We start from the raw sequence: 23174 nt of genomic DNA on the forward strand, positions 1-23174 counted from the left end.
TTTCCCACTTTTACTAACGGCACGTCTGTGTTTTCAAATGGGCTTTACCTACAATCCAGCCATCTTACCATACTGCTTTTACAGTTATATTCCATATAATAGGGAATGGCTTGACAAAATTCCCAAATAAATGTATTTAAATATACTTGTTACATGTTGGTAGTTTATCAGTGTGGTTCAAAGGTTGCTGAAGTTTCAGCGATAATATCTAACGAAAGGCAAAACACATAATTTAATTCTCTGAAAGCTTTGATTTTTGAAATACGAGATCACGTTGCAATGCTAAAAAGAGTTTGCTTGTTCTGGCATCCCGGTGCACCTCTGTGTTGGCCAGCAATGCAAGTAACAGACAGAAAATATCGGCATTTACTCTAAACTTATCTCATCTTACCCTTAATCCTGACATGTCAATAGTAATAGCCGGAATGCCTTCTTCATCTCCCTTGGGGGCAACTTGGTTCAGCAAATGGTAATAAGCTCTTGAGTCCTGTGACAGACAGAGAAATTAAAGGGAGGAAAAATTACATCTAAAGCTCAGGTTTTGCATGCCAGTGCTCCGCTGAACAATGTGCCTGCATGCTTCATTTTTATTACATCAATCATTGGGCTACACAATTAAATTAATTAAGCTGGAAGCACTTAGCAATTCCTACTTTATGCTGTATTTGCCAGATCTTTTTCTTCCCTAAGCCAATATATATATGCTGCAAAACGCTCAATGCATGAGACAAAATGCTGTGTATTGCACTTAGAAAAAGGACAGCAACAACAAAGAGATTTTAGGATTCACTTAATCTGAACATTTAATTAGAGATAAGAAAATGCATACCTTTATAATGCTGTAGAAGTCAGGCTGCAGACCGTTTAATAAAAGAAAATGCAGAAGGAGAAAGCAGATGTTTAAAGCGGATTTCAAAGCAATGCTGGAACAGTTATGGAAGAGAAAGCATAGTTTTCAAGGACAAAAGTTAAAACCGACAACAGTATCAGCATTTTTCAGGCAAAAGGGCAGGAACAAGACAAGGATTTAACATGTTGTGTCTTTAATCTTTTGTGAAAGGTAATGCTGCTTCCATGTGTGGAAAATATTAATCTCACTTCACAAATAACTCAAAGAACTGAAAACAAAGCTACATGATAGTGTCTAGGGACTTGACTAACTAACCCAACTAATACTCTTCAAAACATAAAGCAGATTACCTGAATTATTTTAAATCTTATACAGCTGCATTACTACCACCATATCTAGAAAGTGGTTATTTATAACCAACGTAAGGTAGGGAGACACACTTAATTAGAGAATGGCTGTAAAGGCTGAAGTCTTGGCCTCTGAGAGGTAAATGTGTGCCTTGTTTTCCAATTGCAAGTATGGTAGGGGCAATTTATCTTTCAGTTGAAGACAGGATTTAATCAGTTGCATGACAGTCCTCTCAGCCAGGCTACAGAATGATGGCAAAGACTTCATTCCCTTCCCTTTCCATGGATAGTCTCCAGTCACCTCCACCCAGTGAACCAAAAATCTGTTACAATAAAAATTGTATTGTCGAATGTGACACTCAGACTCTCCTGTTGCCTTCCCTGGTGTTTTTTTCTGTATGTCAAGTAAGTCATGGTAAATGACTTCTCATGCTTCTGTCCCTGGTGAGGTCTACAACCAGGCATCTCTGGAGCGGGGCTTTTCCCGTGCTAAGATGGGAGCAGGCAGGTTGGGTTGTGGCTGGTGAGGTCAGTGTGCTGGCCAGCCCCTGGCTTACCTGAAACCCAGCTCGGACACCCTCCCTGACGTACTCCCTACAGCCCTGAGGTGCTGGCTGGGCCTCACACTTTAGTAGCTTTAGTGTCTGAAACTCATCAGTGTGCACCACGGAGGTTCAAATCCATCTGTCTAGGAAGAACGACGGTCCTACAGAGAAAGCTCTGCTGAAATCTGCACCCACAAGCCCATGAAGTCCCAAGTACGTGAAATACACTGCACGGACTAGAGACCCATCCTTGCAAGTGCCTCCCCATCTAGCTACATTATTTTGAATAGTCCCACTGAGTTAAAACTTGCAGGTGAGTGCATGCAGGGTTATAGCAAAGGTTGGGACAGAGGAGCACATAACTCAGGTGAAGGATAGATCAAGCGGGGCAACTGGAAGAGCCCTATCCTCTTCCCCTACACCTAGTTACATATGTGGGTAAGGCCCAGCCTTTTCCAAACCAAAGCCAGGTCAAGAGGCATTCGAGGACATTTAGGAAGGAGGAGAGCAATAGAGGCAGGGAACTGAACTGAAAACACAGCGGTAGAGTCCGTAGGCCCTGCCCAGAGCCAGCAGCCATTCCTTTCCCAGGCATTTGGTGGGCTGGGGCTGGCAGTGATGACTGGGAGGTTGGGAGGAAGAGGAATACTACTGAGTGGGAAGGTAAACCCCACTAAAATGATTTTATGTACCCAACTCAACGTATTCAGCAGAGCAGTCTCCGCTGCTTGGATTGTTTCAGTGCACAATCCCTGTCTGGAGGACAGGGATTAGGGTTTGGAGCTGCTGGTTTGCTGTTGTTGGTCAGTGTTTCTCATACCTTGATGTCTGAGCTGAAGTTGTTGACTTTGTTGCATCCTGCATTCTCCAGGTGATAGTTTGCCCACCTCAGCAGCAGTTCCTCTGGAGACAACTTCATCAGATCCTCCAGGCTCTCTCCTTCTCTCAGAAGAGCGATCAAAGCTAAGCAGGAAAAAAAAGAAAAAAATTGATGATGTTGTGAATACTTGTAGAGGAGAATATATAACTATTTTCTCTCTCAGATATTTTGCTACCCAAGTTTCTAAAAGTGAGCGACCAAAGTGTCGCAAACTAATTGTTAATGTGATAAAAAGGGAGAGTGTGTCACACTACTCTGATCTCCTTCCAATACCTTTTGTCATTCCTTGAAAGAAATATGGATTTGCTACATAAAGGAAAGAGTGGAGACCTACTATATCTGGAGTTCCACAGCTGAATTGATATAGGGTGCTATGGGGTTAAACTGAACCAAAAGGGGATAATAGAAGCATTTGAAAGTAGACAGTGGATTTTATGAAGAGAACAATGTTAACACTGAGAGAAGTAGGCTGGAAGAAGGATTCTTGTGGAGTTGATCATGGATTGATTTTTGGATTAATGTTCATTTTTTTTGCATCAATTATCTTGGCACAAATTCTAGCAATGTGCTAAAAATTTGATGATGCTATTCACTAGGTGGCATAGTCAATACAGAGGACAATCAGGAAATCAGACAGAAAGAACTAGATGACAGTAATAAAAATGGAATGTAATTCAATAGTACCATGTTCAAAGACATTCACTAGGGAATTAATATGAATAACTGCTATCAGCTAAAAGCTTATACGAACAGAGGATAAGAACAACTTGAGTGTATTAGATGTCTTCTGAGCTACTCTGAGCCACCATGTGATATGACCAGGGGAAAACCAAACACGATGTTAGTGCATCCCAGGTATTGCCCATAGAGCTTGGAATGTATTACTGCCTTGATACCATGTGCTCATGAGAGCTCATCAGAAATACAGTGTCCCATATTCAAGAAAGGGGAATTTCACCTGGAACAGCTGCAAAGAAGGGCTATCAGGGAAAGAGAGAACCTGAAAAGAAATCAAAATTATCTTGGCTTGTCTACCCTGACAAACTGAAGTCTGAGATGAGAAGTGAAATTGCCTCTGCACATACAAGCCTACACACAGCCTTGGACTTTGGAGTGCTGGGACTTGTGAAAAGCAAGGGAAATTAGAGAAGTCAAGAAGACAGGCAACAAATACTTGAAGAAAAAATTTAATTAAGATTTTTTTTAAAAAGAGCTTTATCCTAAAGACTGTTCAGTGATAACAGTAGAGCACTGAAATGAAGAGCCACACATACCTTCATTCCTGCTGATCTCTATGTCGGCAAAGAGTCCAATTTTGATGACTTGCCATAAAAGACCCAAAACTAGGTAAGGTTTCCCTTCTTTTAAGTCTTCAGCTCCAATGTTAACAACATGGCACCCAATGGCTGAAGCAGAGTTCAGGGCCAGGTTCAGATTTTCCTAGGGCAAGAAGAGAACTTCTGAATGATGCAGTGACTGGAGAGCTGAGGATACAGGAAGGGAGCATGGCCAAAACTAGTGAAATCTGTGAGCAGCTTCACTGTGAATGCATTTATGTTCATAGAATCATAAATGTATTTGAGTTGGAAGGGACCTTTAAAGGTCATCAAGTCCAACGCTTCTGCAATGAGCAGGGACATCTTCAACTAGACCAGATTGCTCAGAGCATTGTCCAACCTGGCCTGGACTGTTTCCAGGGATGGGGCATCCACAACCTCTGTAGGCAACCTGTGCCAGTGCCTCACCACCCTCATGGTAAAAAATTTCTTCCTTATATCCAGGCTCGGCTCTCCCTAAGCACTATGCAAATCTGTAACACCTAAGATACAAATAAGTTGCTAGCTGGCAACATCTACAAAAAGCACACAGTCATAGGAATCAGTAAGAATACACCGGTTGAGTTTTTAACCTTTCAGTTCAGCCAAGGTCAGAAGTGGTCAAGCCTGGGTATTTTCTTTTTGAACTTTGGAGTATGGAGTCCTGGTTTGGGAGTGTTCAGTGGAAGCAGAGGGATTCTGTGATTCACAGTGAGGGGCAGAAAGAAAGTGATGTTTCAGGAATGTTATGTTCCTTTGCCACTTCCTTCCCATTTAAAACAAAGTGTGTAAGAAAATCTGACCCACAGGTTTGCACTATTCCAAAAGGTGGCTTGGTAAACAGAGGGCAAGTAAAGCAGGCAAAGAAGCCTGGAAAATACAATTTATCACACAGATTTGCAATTTTTCACATGAATTTCATCACTGCTGGCATGACAGAGAGATTCAATTAGATGCAAAATGCAGAGAGAGACAGAGTGTAAATTCTCATAAGCTAGAAAAATTGTAGCATTTCAAATTAATTACCTTTTCTCCACCAGACAGCTGTAAAAGGGTTAAGTTAAAGTGGAAGCTATATTGATCAAATCACGCTATGTGTGACAGGGATTGATCTGAGCTGCATCACTAAGCTATGCTGCTGACCAAAGCGATTAGAACTGAAAAATGTGGTATACAGCATAAAAATCCAATTTAATGGCTTCTGAGCTTACTTGAGCCTGGCTAATGTTCCATCAAATCAGAGTAGCTGAGGGCTAAACTGGGTTAGGTTCACATCTATTCCATACATCTATTTATATTCTGTACCCAGATACATAGATGCTGTTCATACAAAAATTATCTTTCTACATACTGCTGTGTCAAAAACACAATAAACTTTAAATAGGTGAAATCAGCTTTTTTGTCCAATTTTTAAATCATATACATGGACACGTAATAGAAGTGAAGAAGGGATTCGGTATCCAAGGTGAAATAGCACAGGTTGTAAAAGGTAGGCAAAGGCTCTGGTACCATCTCAGGCACGTTGTGCGCCACAGTACTTCCTGGATCACAGTTAATATTTTGGTGAGGACATCAGAGCACAACACAGCAGTTGTGAATTCAAGTCCATGGCCATGCCTCTGTGACCTTGGATGTGGGGTCCAGACTCTGAGAACTACTCCAACTGGAACCGGTCACCGTATTATCTAGTTGCTCTTGCATTCGTATGGCATCTGCCACAACAGTATCTAAAGCTTTGAACTGGTAAACATTATACATTGGGTTAAGTGCAAATGCAAACACAGTTTGTTTAGTCAGATTGTTCATATGTTTGGAAAGAAACAGAAATGTAAGTCTTTATGTTTTTATGACATGGACCTGAGCATCTCACTTTGCCACAAACAACTTTGCCTAATTGCATTGGGCAGGACCACGGTATCTCCAGCCTTTGCTCTAAGTGATTATATCAAAGCACCCTAAGACGAAGAGCAAAGAATCTTGTTGTATTTTAGTACCTGTATTGTGAAGGGCGTGAGTTTCTTTTTGTTGATTGTTCTTTCATCAATGGTATCTGGCACTGAAAAGTTGATCATCTTACTGGAAATGAAAGAAAAAACAACAAGAAATACATTACTAGCTATGTGCGCACAAAATACGGATACAGCTTTTGTCACTACAAGTCAAAGAGCTGGAGAGTTACTAAACAAATATAGTCAGCCTCTGTTTTTACACACACACACAGAGGCACACACGCAACACTCGAGCAATCCTTTTGGGTCACATGCAGATTGTACTATAGATGGGAGGCCAAGAATGCCACAAGGTGAAGCTGTGCAAGAAGTTTATTGTGAAGAAAATTTCCATGAAAGCATTCGCTATCTCATGCTGCTTCTTGTCCAAAAGTCCTTGGACAAAAATAAAACCAAGTAACTCCTCAAATTTCACTGACTTAATCTTATTGCAAGGGTCCAGAGGCAAGGAAAAACTCTCATTTAACATGAAAGAAGCTTTATATTTTTAAAGATAAAAGAAGCAAAAAACCTAGCGTTATTAAGGCCCTGAATCTGCAAAGATTCATGAGTTTAATGTAAAGTCAGCAGCTTCTATTTAAGCAGAGACGTGTGTTTCTGCAGACTCACGGTTCCCATTTGTCGGAAAGACAGGTATTATTTACCAAAGCACTATGCCATCACCGACCGCCTGGAAGAGGTCATCTGTTTCTGGATTCATTGGGACCACGTGCTTACAGTCAGGGTCCTTCTCAAGGGCTTTATTAATCCAGTTGACAAAGGCATACTTTTCTTCCTCTGTGGACACAACATCAAATCCATCAGTTTGCCATGCAATACCTCTTCCATCATTTTACTTACAAAGGCAGAACTCCTGGGGGAGACGACTCTCCCACCAGCGTGACTGATCGACAAACTCCTACAAGGGAAGAAGGCTCCAAGGAGACAGGCAAATGAGCAGAAGACAGCGATGGGCTTGAGGTGGTTAATATTCCCTCCATACTCCTTCCCACTGACTGGGGTTGCCCGCTGTCATGAAGGCAGGCATATTATAGAGCCTGGTAAGGAAGTTCACGCGATTCAGCTGTATGCTGCAGTTGCTATGGTCTGCTCATCGTAATTTGTCCTTGCGCCGTGATTTGAATGCATTGTTGTATCACTCTGCTAAATCAAAATCCCACGTAACTTCAAATAAGTAAGTGAATTCTGTACTGTACATTACACCCTCCACATGTGGAGTATCTAGAAGAGCGTGGCCAGGACTGGACTCTGTCAAGGAGCATTCAGAGGGTAATGGGCAAATGTTCCCTAGGGTCCAACAAGGCTGTAATGTAGCCATCCTGTACCAGCAGCAGCTCACACCACTCCCAGTAGCTCAGAGAAGGTGTCCTCTGTGCTCAGGTGGGCAGAGAACCTTGGAAGCATCCTCTGCTCTCCCTTCCCCGGAGAGAATCAGTTCCCCACCCTTGTCCCCGGAGAAGACAGCCACGGGTGGGACCTCTTCCCTGTGGAGCTGCTTCAAGGTGGGCAGTGCCCAGGACGGAGCAGAAGCAACCGTGGCTGCCCCAAACCTTCAGGTTGGAGAAACGGGCTGGGAGAAGAGCCCTGATGGGGTTGTGCCCTCTTTAGAAAAAGGTCAGGAACCATTTAGGTTACAGGTGAGTTTACAGAGAGACTACCACACTACTGGTAAAATGTAGAAGGAAACGGGTTAGCAGTAGCTGGGAACCTGTGCCTTGCCTTACTAGTGAGCAGGGACAGCAATGGGCCAGCCTCTGCACTGCTGCAGGCATGCAATGCATTTAAAGTAAGGGAAGCTAAGCTGGTTGGAGCTTCATGCCGTAGCCACAGCTCCATCCACCCCAGTAAAGCTACTTTTGGGAAAGACCCTGCTCCGGTGCTTTGTCACCTTCACAACCCTTTGCCTTGCAGCAGCCTTGCCTGAACAGCCGCCGAAGCTCACCGAGGCCAGAGCACCTGGGTTTGCACCAAGATAAAGTGGGGATGATCTCCAAGGGCACACTTGTTCCCGGTTGCTATCAGCGTAGGAAAGCTGTACCTACCGGAGTAAGAGTGTTGTGTGCCAGCACTGGACTGCTCAGACGTCCCACCGATAGCACAGATCCCCTCCTTTTTGTTGATTTGTTTTCGGAACGACTTAGCAACATCATCACTCTTCAGGTTTTGGAAAATCTTTCAAGCACAAGAGACAATTTTAAGATCTTTGAGAATTAAAACAAGCTAAAACAGTGAGCTCTTGGGCCAGGAGACACATCTCTGCTTCATATGTAGGGAAGCACAGCTTGTGTATTATTCACTGGGTTTCTGCGTAAAATCTGTGTATCTGCCATTGTACAACAGGATCGTACACAGCTTTTACGTTTTCAAAGCAGTCAACAAAGATCAGCTAAGTAACAGAAATGTATATGGTATGAAACTACGGAGCTAAAATGTGCAGGAGGAGGGCCTTTAACAATTTGGGTTTGAAGAAAGGACAAGTAAAAACCTGTTTCTCCATCCCAAGGGAAATTGCACTCTTTCAGCATTTCCTTTTGTCCCAGTTCAGACCAGAAAAATAAGAAGCTTTTTAATAGAAAAAATGCCCCATAAGGTGTTCAGTTGCAATCTGCTGAAATTTTTCGTAACCAGGACATAATCTTTTTGCAACTTATAACCAAAAAAACTTTATCCCGCTGCATCAGCCAAACTGCAAGATATGAAGTCTATTCAATATGCAGCTGCATTCACGTAACTTGTCCCAGTTGATTGCAGGATTTCTAGTTTGGTTACCTCCTGCTCTCATCTTTTCTAGTGGGGGCACTACTTGGATTAACTAGGTGCCCATGAGACCCTGTGCTTGTGCCTCTGCTGTGCCCTGGGGACCAGCATCTTACTTACTGAAATAAATAACATCTTACTTACTGAAATAAATTCATCAAAACTGATCCGGCCATCCCCCGTGGTTGTCAAATTCTGAATGAGTTCTCTGGCTTTATACCCTGGGAGAGGGAGATTGGCTGCCTTCAACACGTCTGTTAAATCATTGGTGTGGATGAAGCCGTTCCCACTGATATCTGCAAAGATTAAAGCAAACATTTAGGTTCTACATCAGCCCAATTAAATTCTATGCACACAAAGGCTGCTGTTTTTATTTTACTTGGGGAAGGGTACATTATATATATAGATTTGTTATCCTGAAATCCAGTATTTTCAACCACTGTGGTGTCATTCACACCCAAGAAAAAATTACAATCACCACTTAACAAACAAAAGTCACAGTGATGAATTTATGTGTTTTAGACATATAGTAATATCTTAACAAAGTTAGGTTTAGATGCATATAATTGACTTTCCAAGGTTTACATGTAGACAAACGTGATTTATAGAGGGAGTATCCTGCCTACAGAACAGGTAAAGAAAATGGAGTTGGTGCAATACAGAGTTACAGCTTACATGTGCATATATTCATAGATAAACCTTGTGATTTTGGCCTGTTTTCTGCATCTAGTATCATCAGAAGTCATGAGTTTAGAGGCTTGTAACTGCATATGGTCATCCTTAAAATAAAAACTTGGGCATTTCTCTGCGATGGTGCTAACACTGACAGTCCTGCTGAGCCTGTTGCAAAATCCAGAGTTCTTCTCCACCAGTTTGTGAAAATCTCCACAGATAAAAAAGGAAACTGAATCTATCACATGGAGAGTTTCTGTTAAAACACTATGGCTATGTACATAGTTTTACATATATGTATATATATATGGTTAAATATTTATATTTGGTTTTTATATATCTGTGAGTTCCTTGTTCTGCAGGCTCTTTTTCCCCAGCCCAGAGGCCGAGGTGATTTCAAAGAGGCGTGTGCCGATTTCCTGCGTGCTAAGTTGTGAGTCACTTGTTCCACACTGCAAAAAGGCACTCGGCTCTCAGCTTCGGTAGCACAGATTCATACAGATTGCAAAGAGCATCCTACCCGCTTCTGAAGTCGTACAACAAAAGGATCTGGACTTGGAGACGGAAATGTCTGGGAGAGGAATGAGAGCTTCCTTCCAGCATTTGCCTTGTCACTGCATGGGGTGTACAGGGCACACACGGTGACCAGTTGTTTAAGATTGCCAACCTGGACTACCGTGTGCTCAGAAATCAAACCACCATCTCCTGAAGCAGCAAGGACAACTGATTAACACATAATCCAGTGAGGCTGACAGATCTGCTAATAAAAGTGAGCTGTGACAAGGACCTTTTCGTAGAATTTGGGTAGACAGTGATGGGTTTGCGTGACTTTAAAGGAGACAAATCAGATGAAACCTTTAAAGGCTTGGGAAGGAGACACACACTTTAAAAATATATGGGGCTTGAAAGGTCACAGTAAAGGGATTACAAATTTTGTAGCCGTTTGCACATTCGTCCTCTCCAGACTCTTCCTCCCCAGACAGAGTACTCAATTTACATTGAAATACAAACTTTCTGCCTTCCAAGTAATTTGTCAGGAATAAACAATATTCTCAGGAAAACATTTGAGAGTATTTCCACCGTGGTTTTCTGTTCAGCTTTTGAGGTTATTTCATAAAACCTGCCGCTCATTGCCCTGCCACCTCTCTCCGGTAAGAAGCCATTGCTCTGCAGTGTGCTGCTGTGGTTTCATCGAGGAGGCCCGCAGCGGCAGGAAAAGGGACTTTCTGTGGTTTGGGTGACACAGCAGATCGGCGCTGGAGTAAGCTCTGTTTCTGCACGGCTAGTCAGCCCACGAGAAAAGGGCTTGCTACAGCTTCACACTTCTGCAGTGTCTTTCCTGTTTGCTGTACTCACCGGCTTTGCTGAAAGCCTCTCGTAGCTCTGCCACCTCCTCCTCCGAGAAGTGTGCCGTTGACGCCATTTCTTATTTCTCCGAGTGGGGGGTCTGCAAGAAGAAAGCACTTGTTCTTATTTGGTGCCTTTTTGGGGTTGTAATCGTGATGAAAAAGAGAGGGTTTCACTTGGATTTTCAAAGTCTCGGAGCAGCTCCCCATAGCGGAAAATCCAGTTCCTCTCTGCATCCCGAAATCAAGAGAGGGGGTAAAATCCTGCGTACATGAGATACAAATCCGCACCCCTCCTCTTTTGCCAGGCCCTCCTCAAAATCCCAAGTTTTATTTATACTAATTTAGTTGGAATTGCATCCTACCTCTGCTAACTTTTGTTTCTCGGGGAGAAAGCGGACAAAATGGTGCTGGTTCTCGTTATTCCTCCTTTGGAAACACAATTCACCATGTGCTTCTTCAGCAGCTTCTTCCTGGGCTGGAGCCGGAGCCCGGGGGGGATATTTGTATCGCCAACCTTTGGGTACCTAACGAGGAGGCTGGTCACCCTTATGGGGTGGATGGATGGAGAGAAGCTCCTTCACAAGGTGTTCAGAGCATCAGGTCGGGCTTCCCAGAGGGATGCTTCTCCTCCTGGCTATGGGGAGAGTTTAGGGACTTGCCCGGCAAGGTACCTAAGTTAGTGCCTGAGGTTGGGTGGCACTTTAGGAATGGGTGGCTGGACGGAGTTTTCCTGCCTTTCCTCTCATCAAAGATAAAAAGCAGGAGGAAGGATTAGGCTTTCCCCTTCTAGGCACCTTTCTTAATAATCAGAAAGTTTACTTTCGTTTGTCACATCATTTCATACACTGCCAGAAGATGCACATTATACCCCTCTGCTTTTTTATGCTCCTACTGTCCCTTGCATCTATTCATGAGCAAACTGTTCAGGAGACAGACTATCTATTATTCTATATTTGTGAGAATGACTCTAGTGTCCTATGTCTCTTTAAGTATTAATTAACTAAGCAACTATTTAAATAGAATAGAATGGAAACCTGAGTTGATCCTGGAAAGCGGTTGCTGTAGCTACAGTGTTCAAATGAAGGGGAAAAAAAATAAATCAGAAATATCTCATTCCCAGACTAAAGCCAACATTGCATCCCAGGGGCTTGGATTCCAAACTTTATAGAAAGATATACAGGGATCATTTAAAAAATTACAGATTTGCTACAGCCCTCTACAAAGGCACAGAGTTGTGTACAGCCTATCTGGGCTTCAGATTTAATGCCTTTCTGAACTCATGCATTGATTCCTTGTATCTGTGAGAACCACTATGGACATGGCTTTGAAATAGCCCAAAGGCGATCTTATGTGGTTGGCTTTTTGTCTACTGTCTCCCTGTAGAATCATGCACCCTTTATCTGCCCCATCACTGTGATTTTTAGGGTGAGGACAGCTTCCAGAGAAAAATCTGTTCATTCATTCCAGCCTTCATAAGTAGAGAAATGCAGCATAATCCACAATGCTATCACTCTTGGGGCATGAGAACCCATGTGCAGTTTTCAGCACAATGGAGCTGGTGATTGCTACTGAAATACTAATATAATATAAAAGTAATTCTAACCACCCTACTGTCAAGGATTACCTGTAAAAATCCTTGTGATCCACTAGCAATGTGGGTTATGTATACTAGGACAAAATTAGATCATAGTCTTCCTCCTTCATCCTGGTATCTTTCCTGCCTCTGATTCCTCACTACCAATCTTTTTCAGTTGCATGCTGTGTGTTTTTGCAACGTGTGGATTACCTAAAATGTTCCTGGACACATGAAAATCTTACACTATCAGCAAGAAAATCCATATTCCACTACAAAGTCATCCCTTCCAGTCCAGTCACTTGATCAAGCAATATAATTTGCGACACAACATTTAATAGCGTTAAGACTGTTCTAGAGCTGAACAGGTAAGAAACACCACAGTTTGCTGCCTATAACATTACTTTTGCAAAGAGTTTTATAACCTTGAGAAAAAATTATCAGCAGGTCAAGCACATCGTAACCCATCATCTCTCTGAGGGTTTGATACTGGTGCCCATTGCAGTACATCTGCCACATAAAGTCCATACCAGCAAGAAAATCCCTTTATAGCCACCACCTCTACACAGTTTCAGGGTTACCTCTAGTCCCAGTTTTGCCAAGGGACTGCAATAAAGGCAGGGAAAGAGTTGAAAGTCTTCACTGTGGGTCTTCTAGGCTCACCTGCAGCCAGAAAACCTCTGCCAAGTGTGTGAAAGCCCTCAAATTTACACTCAATTAATCAAACCCAGAATTTTCAGATTCAAGGTTTCAGAGTTATTCACAATTAAAAATCGCTGCCATTTTTTTGAATTGTTCAAGTAGTAAAAACAAAACAGGGAAATCAAGAGAGTAAAAGTCCAAAGCTTTAGCAACACACAGCAAAAAGAGCAAATCCACTTTCAAAAAGCTACTTTTCAGTATATAAACTGCTTATTTTGCTTAGATCATTAAAAGTAAATGATGATATTTAGGCACACAGAAATGTAAAATGCTTCTGGATAATGGTGAGGGAGGTCAGGTCCAATATTTTCCTTCTGATTTTATCAGACAAGAGCAGAGTTATTTGCTTCTAGGGGTCAAACGCTTCCAGCACTTCACCATTCTCAACACAAACTGAAAATACCTTGGGCATCCCATCAAGAGGGCATCCAACAACCCTGGGTGAATAGTCCAATTACTGATAATCCACAAGGCATTGCAAGCATACGGTGCGCTGCTCTGCTCCAAACCGTTTGCAAAATCAGTATGACAAGATGGATGCAGAGAAAAAAATGCAGAGGATGGCGTAACAGCAAAGAAGAATATGTGGAGATGACGGGCAATATGAACAAGTTGAAATAGCTTCTTTGAAGGGAATAACTGTTGATGAACTGAGGGAGGAGCAAAGGGAAAATCAGCTGATGAGAACCAGGTGATGGCTTTGAGCACAGAAATGTACGGCAAGAAGCAAAGAGAAAAGCTGGGCAGGGGGGAGGCACGGCAAGAGGGAGGGGAGCTTGAGAAGGAACAAATGCAAACAGCTTAGCTATCAGCACAAATGAGATTTCGAAGGTCAGCGGCAGCTGGGAGGAAGGATCTTGAACTTGGCATGATCGAAGATCAGTGAAAGAATTGAAGTTCCTTAGAGAGAACAAGATGAAAGTCAGCACATGTTTGGATGTGGAGGCAGGATGCTGAGGAAGGGAAGACAGATCCACGGGTCAGAGCAAGAAAGACAGTGGAACTGCCAACAAGAAAGAAATGGAAGGTAATAAAAATTCAGCAGGAAAATAAAGCACTCCTTGAGACAGACTGAGCTTCAGAGGGCATCAGGGCATCCGGATTACGCATTGCCTGGAACTGACACTGCATTCTTGTTTGCCAAACAGCATAAACCTGCTATTGCAAAAGCAAAAATGAAGTTGTGCAAATACACTCCTTCCTCCCCAGAAGACTGCTGAGTTACAGGTTAATGTAGAAAAGGGAAAATGGCCTCACCTAAGCTGCTGAGAATTGTAACTGATATCAAAAGAGCCTCTACGAACTGATATCAAAAGAGCACTCCCCTTCCTGCCGTCATTTCCAAGCCAATATATTACAGCCGTGCCATAAAGCCTCCTTTCCTTTGACCTCATCCTCAGAAGAACCTACCATCCCACTGATGTTTTAAGAGAACTAATAACAAACTATTTTCAGTCTGGAATATAAGGGAAGAACTAAAATAATCTCAAACCTGAATGTTACTGCTAAATTGAAACACAGCGGTATTGATGTTCTTTCATCTTTTTCGATTTTGAAGCCATAGTCTGAGAAGCTGGCTCGTTATGTATTACTTGGCAAAGTGTGCACCCACCACGCAATATAAATAATAAATGGCAAAGCCATTAAAACCTAAAGGTTTCCAAGACTTGTATTAAATGGTTACCTTGTTTCATATTTTCCTCCACTTCTCTGGTGTTTAAGCTTTATTGCAAGCAAGGCAATGAAAACCTTGAAGACGTGAAACCACACTTTACAGCTAGACATAAAACTGTACCTTTCCCCAAGGCAAAAAAGCAAATTTCATGGGGCAACATTACATTTCGCAAACACATTTCTAAGTCATCAGGAGCTACTTAACTGTGAATTTGGTGCTGAGGTAGTTGAATAAAATACTAAATATTTACTCACCTTCTACCATCAGGGCTTTATTTTGTTAACGCACTTGTACTTTGTTAATACAGTAACCCTTCTAGCTGTTGGAGAGTGATGAGATAAAGGATTGCACGTGTGTTCCCTGCCATATATAAATTTCCCTATTTCTTCTGCTATCTTCTCTTCAAACTTGTTTATTTTTTCTGAAAGTGATGAAGCAAGAGATGCTCGCTGTTGCAAAACATAGCTGTTAGGGTTGCATGGGGCAGCGTGAGACCGTGTCCCCCCTCGCACACAAAACTCTGCCTTTTACTTTATCCGAGCTCACAGCTCCAGTTCCTTTCCTTTCCTCTTTCTTGTCTCATCCACAAACTCAATTTCCAAATGTCCAGCTTTCCGTAATGGTTACGTAATAAATCCCCAGCTCTTTCCTGCATTAACCTTGCCTTCCTAGCTGATATCAAAGAGGAATCACCAGCAATCCTCCCCCAACGACAGCCTGCCCTGGACAATGCCACCAGCACACAGGAATAAGAGAAGTGGCCTCAGAATTGTGCAGAAACTCTTGTGATAGGTCTGAAGCGTCTTGCACACCAGAAAAATATAAGAGAAAAGGGAGTATCTTGAGCATATTCAATTTTTGTCCCATTTTTCTTGCACCTTTGGGGCCCTCCTCATTCCTGGTCGCTCATCGGAATATCCCTGATAGGATGTTTCTCCCCAGAAATATTTCCCTCTACCTTTCTCTCATAAGGTCCCACACGGAAGTCCATATATGCATATGCATTTCTGTTCAAATTATGTGTCTCAGTCAGATAATTTTCTACAGTATGGAAGGGCTGAGGAGAAGAAAGAGAAGATTTACGAGTTAGGCTCTGGTAAGTATTTTCCTTCTGGAGACAAGTTTTTGTCATTTTAATCCTCGCTAAGGGCTGAGAAAAAGAGAAATTATTTAGTGGATCTCATGTTGAAAGAAGAATCAATGTTATAACCACAACAGTGTGGCCTAGAAGTTCCGCAATTTTAAAGTTTCATCTTGTGCAAAAAAATTCAACTAACATGCAACAGGCAAAGCCATCTTGTTGGTAGTCAGCCAAACATATTCTTTTGCATAATCCGGACTAGTTTATCTCCCAATTAAACTTCACAGCCTCAGCATACTTGCTATTATATTGCTTCTCTCTCATATAATGTTTATTACCTGTTGTTATTACAGTTCTGATCAAAACAATGTGTTTGCGTCCCTGCATTAGCGGGGTGATCCATGGTACACCCACAGCAAAGTAGGACGGTAGCATTAATGCTAAATTTCCCCAGCCTTACTGCTAGTTTGGAGCAGTGATAATCTGCAGCGACGGCTCTAGGATCTCCAGCCATCTTAGACAAACAAACAATCCCACCCATGTCCTTTATTCTTGTTCAGCGTCACAGCTTCCAGGCAGATTGCATGGACATTTTTTTTTTTTTTGTGATAGGTTTTTTTCTGCTAATGATGTAAGATAAAAACTAGAATCCGTATGTCTCTTCCTTGCTGGTGAGTATTCAGCTAGCCAGCGACTCACCATGACTGACAGCATCAGCAAATAGCATCAGATTTTGAGCCACGTGTCCATTAGATGGATTTCCTACACAACAACTTTGCAACATCTTGGAACACATTCATAGAAAAAAAAGTCTATTTTTCAAGTTGCGCACTTAGTGGTATGACTATTTCCTATTTAAATAGCTACAGATATACACATGGATAAGAGGTTTTTCTAATTTCCTCAAAGATGCCGAGCTAAATTTTATATCCTAAAGTAGACAGAAACATATTGGCTCTATTAGCAAAATGTAACTTGGATTACAGTACCTTCAATCTGGGTGGGATCTTGCTGTTTAAATCGGCATACAAAACACAGAGAGGAGTCTTTCTGAAGTTATGGCAAATAGTTCCTCCCTGGTGCATGATCAAGATTCACAGTTCAGCCCACAATAAATGACAATTTTTGCCTCAAAGGTATTTTAAAATGACTGCTACCTGCAACAGCAAAACCTCACCGTGTACGCAGGCGCTGGAATTATTAAGCTGTTGCACTTCACGTATATTATTTGGTATACAAATTGAAGAAACACAGAGAAAAGACATTTATCACTGTTCAGAAAGCAACATGGTGATACCCATGATTTATTTTCTTAATGTTCCATTTTATGAAGGATCTTATTTGTCAATGCGATGCCTGAGTCCTAAATCAAATATGAGTCAACAGGACTTAGGAAGGGAAAATCCACAGGGTTTGTAGCAAAATGGAAATCTCTTTCCAATGTACCATTCTGTGGCAGGGAGGGCTAATCCTTCAAGGAAAGTAAGACATTGAAGAAGCAGAGCTGCGAACTCATAAATACCCTCCTTATGTGTTTTTTATCTGTCAGATGCATCTTACCAGGGAGACAGCATATATGTGCATATTATTTTTCAATCAGAGTCTGTCAAATTTTTCTTAAAAAAGAAAAAATTGATCCAGTACGCTACATTTTTTGTTGGGTCGCTCCTCTTTTCTATCCCTTTACCAACATAAGCTAGCTAGCTTTAAAGTGAAAACATTTTTCCGTAGAAAAAGGAGCATTTTGATTGTCAAATGCTTTCCACTGATTTTTTTTCTTTTTTTTTTTTTTTTTTTTTTTTTGTCCAAAGCTGGTTTTCAAACCAAGCCAAACTGACAAACAGCTTCAGTCATTAAACAGATATCCTATTTGGCAGGGAAAGCCCTGTCCCCCTCCACTTCCACCTTTGTTAACTGAGGTGGGGGAAGAGGAAAGCATCTATAAGGGCTGCTTTGGATACAGGTTTGAGGAGCTACCCCACGTCTGCCCCATCACGACTGGGGTGGCAGGTGGGACACAAAACCCTGGGCAGACAGATAAAAGCCTCTCTTCCTATTCCTCTAAGGTAGTCACCGTACTGCAGCCCGATGGCAGAAGGTCGGGTCATGAAGTACTGACTCAGTCCCAAATGTCCTGTGAAAGCCTGGTATCTGACACAAGGAAAGGAGAACATGGCCTGGGTTTCCGGCTTGTTAGCAGGAAAACAGTTCCTCTGTGCACGGAAAATATTAAAAACATGTTCCAGCTGTAAAAAGGAGGTGGATATATTATTTTTAGATACAAATGTATATTTGCATTTGACTGATTCCGCCTGGATTTACAAATCTGTTGCTGTTGCTCCCGTGCCAGGAGTTGTATTCTGTCCTCCATTTTGCAGGACTCCCCGCTTATGCCAGCAGGGATTTGTAGGGGCTTAGCAAGCCCCTGAAGGATCAGGCCCTTCCACCCACCACAACAGACCAGAAAACGGAGAGCAACATCCGAACGTCGCCCTCCTTACCGGCTGTCCTGCCGCTTGGGACCCCCTCCTGCGGTGGTGCCCCACCGGGAGCTGTAGGGTCTCCGAGTGTGCCATGGGGAACCAAAGCAGGAACTGGAGCAGCGGGAGGCACAGTCCTCCCGTGCCCCTTTCCTCCCAAGAATAATTTGGTTTTATGGCGTGGTCCCTGAGCCCCCGCCGCCGGGCATCCCTCAGGGCTTGCGTGCCACTCTTCCTCCCCATAGGCTCTGTGTCCAGGACACCCCACTTGTCTCACCCGAAGGCGGTGATTTATTTCCCATCCTACAGCTTTCCCCTTTGATAACTGCAAAGATGCACAGAGCGACCAATGCAGAGCCCCCTGCTCCGTCTTGCAGCACAGCTGGTTTCAGTATCGTGAATACAGTTTCAGGTTTTTTATCAATATTTTTCATTTTGATAAATATTTTACATTTTGTATCAGCGTTTCACTGCTGCTTTGCATGAAAGAGCTAAGAATATGAAAATGAGCTACGTTTCTGAATGCACTGTACTCTCCTGATCTCCCCTATCTCCTTCCTTCCCCTTTACTCAACCCCTTTCTAAAGTTCTTTCATACTTTAGAAAAAATATATGGTGATGGCTTTTACTGTAGGATTTCTATCAAGGTAGCTCTGCTCCATGCTACACAGCTGCGTTTTAAGCTGCTCATGACTGAAATCAGAAGGAAACAGGATCAAAAAAAAATTGGTAGCATAATACAACATGATGGAGTGCGCGGTATGTTCTGTGAGCAGGGAGGGAGAAGCAACACCACTAGACTTGTTTAAGTACAGTGAGTTTCATATAGGCTCTCAAACATTTCATAACCACAGCAGTGTTCAGTTCAAACCCTTACTTGGTTTCACTTGAGGAAGCAGATTCAAAACCAGTATCATAATACAACCTTTTTTTGACTTATTGTGTGAGCACTGTCTTCACCTTCTGAGCTCAGTAAATCTGGACCTCATGGTCAGGATGGAAGCCGAAATCCCCACTCTCGTGACCAGCAGGCAGGCAGGTACTTCCCAGTCCCTCCTGGCCATAGCATCCCTCCTGGATGGAGTTTCCCACTGCAGAAGGGGTTTCCACATCTCCTGTCCACTCAGGAGACCTTCCACAACCCCATCCCTGACCCCCCGCAGACCCTCTGGCCCCATTTTGGGAGGGCAAATGGCTCCTGCGTGACAAGCAAGAAGGAGGGGAAAGTGATACATGATGGAGTTCCTCTGCACGAGAGGTTTCAGGGCAGGATCTGCTTTTATTAAGACAATCAAACAGCCATCTGCTGAGCACCCATCTGCACTTCTGATGGCACAGTCTCACCTGCCACTTGCTAAAGCTCATCTTCATATCTGCAGCAGTGAGGGGTCAGCCAGCCAACGCTGTCTGTGACTTTGGCTGCTCTAACAAAGACCTGAGGTCCCATTTGCTTGAAAAGTCAAGTTGCTCACAGGCTTGAGGGTCAGTTGTACAGTGTTCAAACCAAATCCACATGCTGAGGAAACCACTACCTGACAAAACCAGCAAGTCTACTGCTCCTACAGAGCAGAAAGTTAAGCCCAAAGGCTCTTGTTCACAATACTACAACCTAAAATGTCTGCAGACATTTGCAAGTCACAGTTCATCTACAGCCTGGGCTAAAATCCTAAAGAAGGCAAGGGGCAAGCCTGACCAGCTTCAACAGTCAAGATCCTAAAAGGCAAATATAATGTTAGGACCACCCCCTGTCACTGTTTTTAAAGCAGAAGTCCCTACTACAGTCAGGCTCCATCATGAATCAGTTTTATTTATTCTCTGGAGAGTAAAATTACATTCATAAAAGCCTAGTATAAATGTCCTAACAGTCAGCAGAGTATATTGTAAACACTACAAGCCAAAATACATTAGTTTTATGAATCAGTGTTTTTCATCACTGGAATTATAATTCCCTTCTTACAGGGATCCACTCTGTAATCTAAGTAATGGCTTCTTACTTTATCACACCCTGCCAAACGGATGCAAATTCAAAGACTACTCAGTCAAAGACCACTCTGCCCAATTAAATCCATCAAACACTTCCCTGAAGGTCAGTAGAAATGCTGTGCGCAAGACAGTTGAAAAATGTTTCACAATAATACAGAACCTGCACTGCTTTTTCATGGCGACCACAGTTTCCTGTGCAGTTAAACTGCTCGTATGCTCAGCGAGGGCAACTTGCTAAAAAAACATCAGGTGCTGTGATCTTACCTCCCGGGCTCAAGCGGTGGGTCCAAACTGCCGGAGCAACAGCTCGACAGCTGCAAATCCAACAGAAAGGCGAGAACTTCTTTAAAAAAAACCCAAACTTTTTGTAGGTTGGGGAACTGCGAAGTAGTTACAGCGCGATTAGGAGGATCTTCCTTTCCTGCAGAGCAACTAGTCAAGTCCAAGACTGTAAGCCCAAGACTGAGCCCAGAGAGGGAAGTGACTGGTGACAAAACGTCATAGTGAAATGTTTTGTCTTTATAAGGAAATTTAGCATTCTTTGGTCTCCCTTTTCACCTCGGTACTCCTACCATAGGTCCACTGGCGTGTAGCACTTCCTCTCAGTTTTACCCCTCTTTGGTTCCGCTCTCTCTCACTAAGCACATGCATGAACACACGCATGCACAAAACGCCTTCTCTCTTTGGTGATAAAAGCAGCCATGTTTTAAACTTGCATAACAACAAGGTCTGCAATCCTACCCTGTGTTCAACACAAAGCCGGCTGCACAGTCAGGCTGGGGCTCCTGGGGCAGTGTCTGCGGGGATGGAGACTCCTCAGCATCCCTGGGCAACCTCTGCCAATGTTTGACTGTCCTCGCTGTGAAAACTTTTTTTCCTCACGTGGGGTTGGAATTTCCCTTGATGCAACTTGTGACCTTTTTATTCTCACCACTCACCTCTGACAAAAGGCTGGCTGCATCTTCTCTATAAGCACCTAAGGTTAGGTAGGTGTAGGCACCGAGAAGATCCCTCTCAGCCCTCTCCTGAACAAGTCCAGCCCTCTCTGCCTCTACTCGGATCTTGTGTTCTCCAGCCCATGACCATCCTGGTGCCTCTCTACAGTTTGTCAAAGCCTTTCTCGTACGGGGGAGCCTCAAACAGGACACAGTGCTCCTCATGCCGCCTCACAACTGACTCCGATTTCAAGGGCACATTTCCCAGCTACACTGAGGGTCACGCGTAAAACTGCTTGATGGATGCAAACTTTAGCTACCTTTCAACCCTGTTGACGCGGCGTTGCAGAAGCCTTAACAGAACTGAAAACACACAACAGATGAAAAGTGATTCATCAACCCCATGGGGATTTTAAGAAATGTCCTGCCTTAACAGCAAAATTCCCACAACTTTCCACAGGCTGAAGAATCATCCTTCAGCTTTTTTAACAACTTCTGTTCTAACTTTTACCTCTGAAAACAGGCAGCTGAAAACATAGCAAAATTGAATGGCTTTAATGAAAAAGCTGTCATTCACAATTCATCAGACCAGCCGGACCATCGGCTACAGGCTGATGTAGAGAGCTTCAGGAAAACCTTCTCATGAATAAATCCCCATAGTCAAGATCCATCCTTGAAGCACACGTACATTGGCTGTATTCCAAATTACATTGAAACCTGTTCCGGGCATTTTGGATGACTTCCTTGTATTAGAAAAAAAACCTCCCCTATGGTATTTCATTATTTGATAGACTGTGCCACGGCTCCTCTTCTTTGTTTTCTAGGATATTTAATGCCAGCCTGATGGTTTGCCCCAACTTTTTTCTTACAGACCTTTTTAAAATCCTTAATTATTTCTGTTGCTCTCCATGACATCTCCTTGAATGCTGTGATACCTTTTCTGAGATAGGGAAGAGGGCACCAAGTGGATGCGTGGCTTAAATCTAACATCTTCTTTGCACAGGAAAATTAAGGGTGGGGTTTTCCTTATCAGAGATGTTTGCTAAGCAGTCTTAACGTCCTCTCTTGAGTTATTATAGCTTATGCAGAAGGCAGGTGAGGGACTCAGATTTTCCACCCCAGCGTATGATATTTTATATTCATCTCACTTAGACTGAGCTCAATACTGCGTCATTAGTACACAGCACTGATTCATATCAGTACATACCAATAGGCACTAGCTGTGCTAAAACAGTGCTCGAACAAGCTTAGAAATACAGGGACAGCAGGGATGCGATTTAAAGTATGATGGCTTTATAAGGCAAGTATAAAGAAAAGATTTTGATATATTTGCCATGTGGACCATGAATCCCTTTCCCTTTTTCTGCCCTATTTCAAGACGCACTCGAATGTCGCTGTCTACACCTAATAATGCTATCTCACCAAACGTTATTAAACTTAGGTAGTCTTTACACACAACCCCAGCTGAAGTCCTGTCATGACAACGCACTATTTAAATTCTGCACTGTGTATCCTTGAAGCATCGCACAAATAACAATTTTATTGGGCAGCATTAAAATACATTTAACTGGCATGGTGCAATAGTTAACTCCTACCTGTACCTGGTTAACTTGTACCTGTGTGATGTTCGTTTGTGGTATTGCTGACAATGTATTGCTGACAATGATCTCTCTAATGTAATTTCTTACACAGGGCAGGATACTGCAGGCAATCATTATAGTATCAGTTTTCTAGAACTGTGTTGAATTGTTAAGTCTTCAATATAAAGAGCTTGTATTTTGCAGTAATGTATGCTTACAGTGAGCAACAGGCTAGTCGGTGTTATGATAGGATGTACCGTGATACTGAGTTAAATGTCCATTACTGTCCCGCATTAGAAAAATAATACACTTGGCCTACAGGTCCAGTCTTAGGGCCAAAATCCCAATGCAGCTAGTTTGAGATTTACTTGCACGAAAGGCAGAAGAGTTAGAGAGGGGTGTTCCTCCAGTTACAGGCAAAGACATTAGGAAACAGCAAA

General features: G+C 42.8%; 1 protein-coding gene across 2 annotated transcripts in view; it reads right to left on the minus strand.

The window, feature by feature from the left end:
• The window catches only part of LCP1 (lymphocyte cytosolic protein 1), a 30429-nt gene extending 9742 nt beyond the window's left edge, over positions 1–20687 (minus strand). The window contains exons 1-9 of one of the 2 annotated variants that reach the window (XM_075046199.1): positions 20484–20687; positions 10733–10823; positions 8849–9000; positions 7990–8119; positions 6592–6724; positions 5933–6014; positions 3897–4062; positions 2563–2705; positions 392–487 (exon numbers count right to left, since the gene is read on the minus strand). In XM_075046199.1, the coding sequence (XP_074902300.1) occupies positions 392–487; positions 2563–2705; positions 3897–4062; positions 5933–6014; positions 6592–6724; positions 7990–8119; positions 8849–9000; positions 10733–10799 (969 nt within the window). In that variant the 5' untranslated portion in view covers positions 10800–10823; positions 20484–20687. Of the gene's footprint in view, positions 1–391; positions 488–2562; positions 2706–3896; positions 4063–5932; positions 6015–6591; positions 6725–7989; positions 8120–8848; positions 9001–10732; positions 10824–14929; positions 14951–20483 lie in introns of those variants that run through there. The other variant, XM_075046200.1, reaches the window with a different exon arrangement.
• Between the last annotated feature and the right edge of the window lie 2487 nt (positions 20688–23174).

The sequence above is a fragment of the Buteo buteo genome, chromosome 14 (genome assembly GCF_964188355.1).
Source record: "Buteo buteo chromosome 14, bButBut1.hap1.1, whole genome shotgun sequence".
Taxonomy (NCBI): domain Eukaryota; kingdom Metazoa; phylum Chordata; class Aves; order Accipitriformes; family Accipitridae; genus Buteo; species Buteo buteo.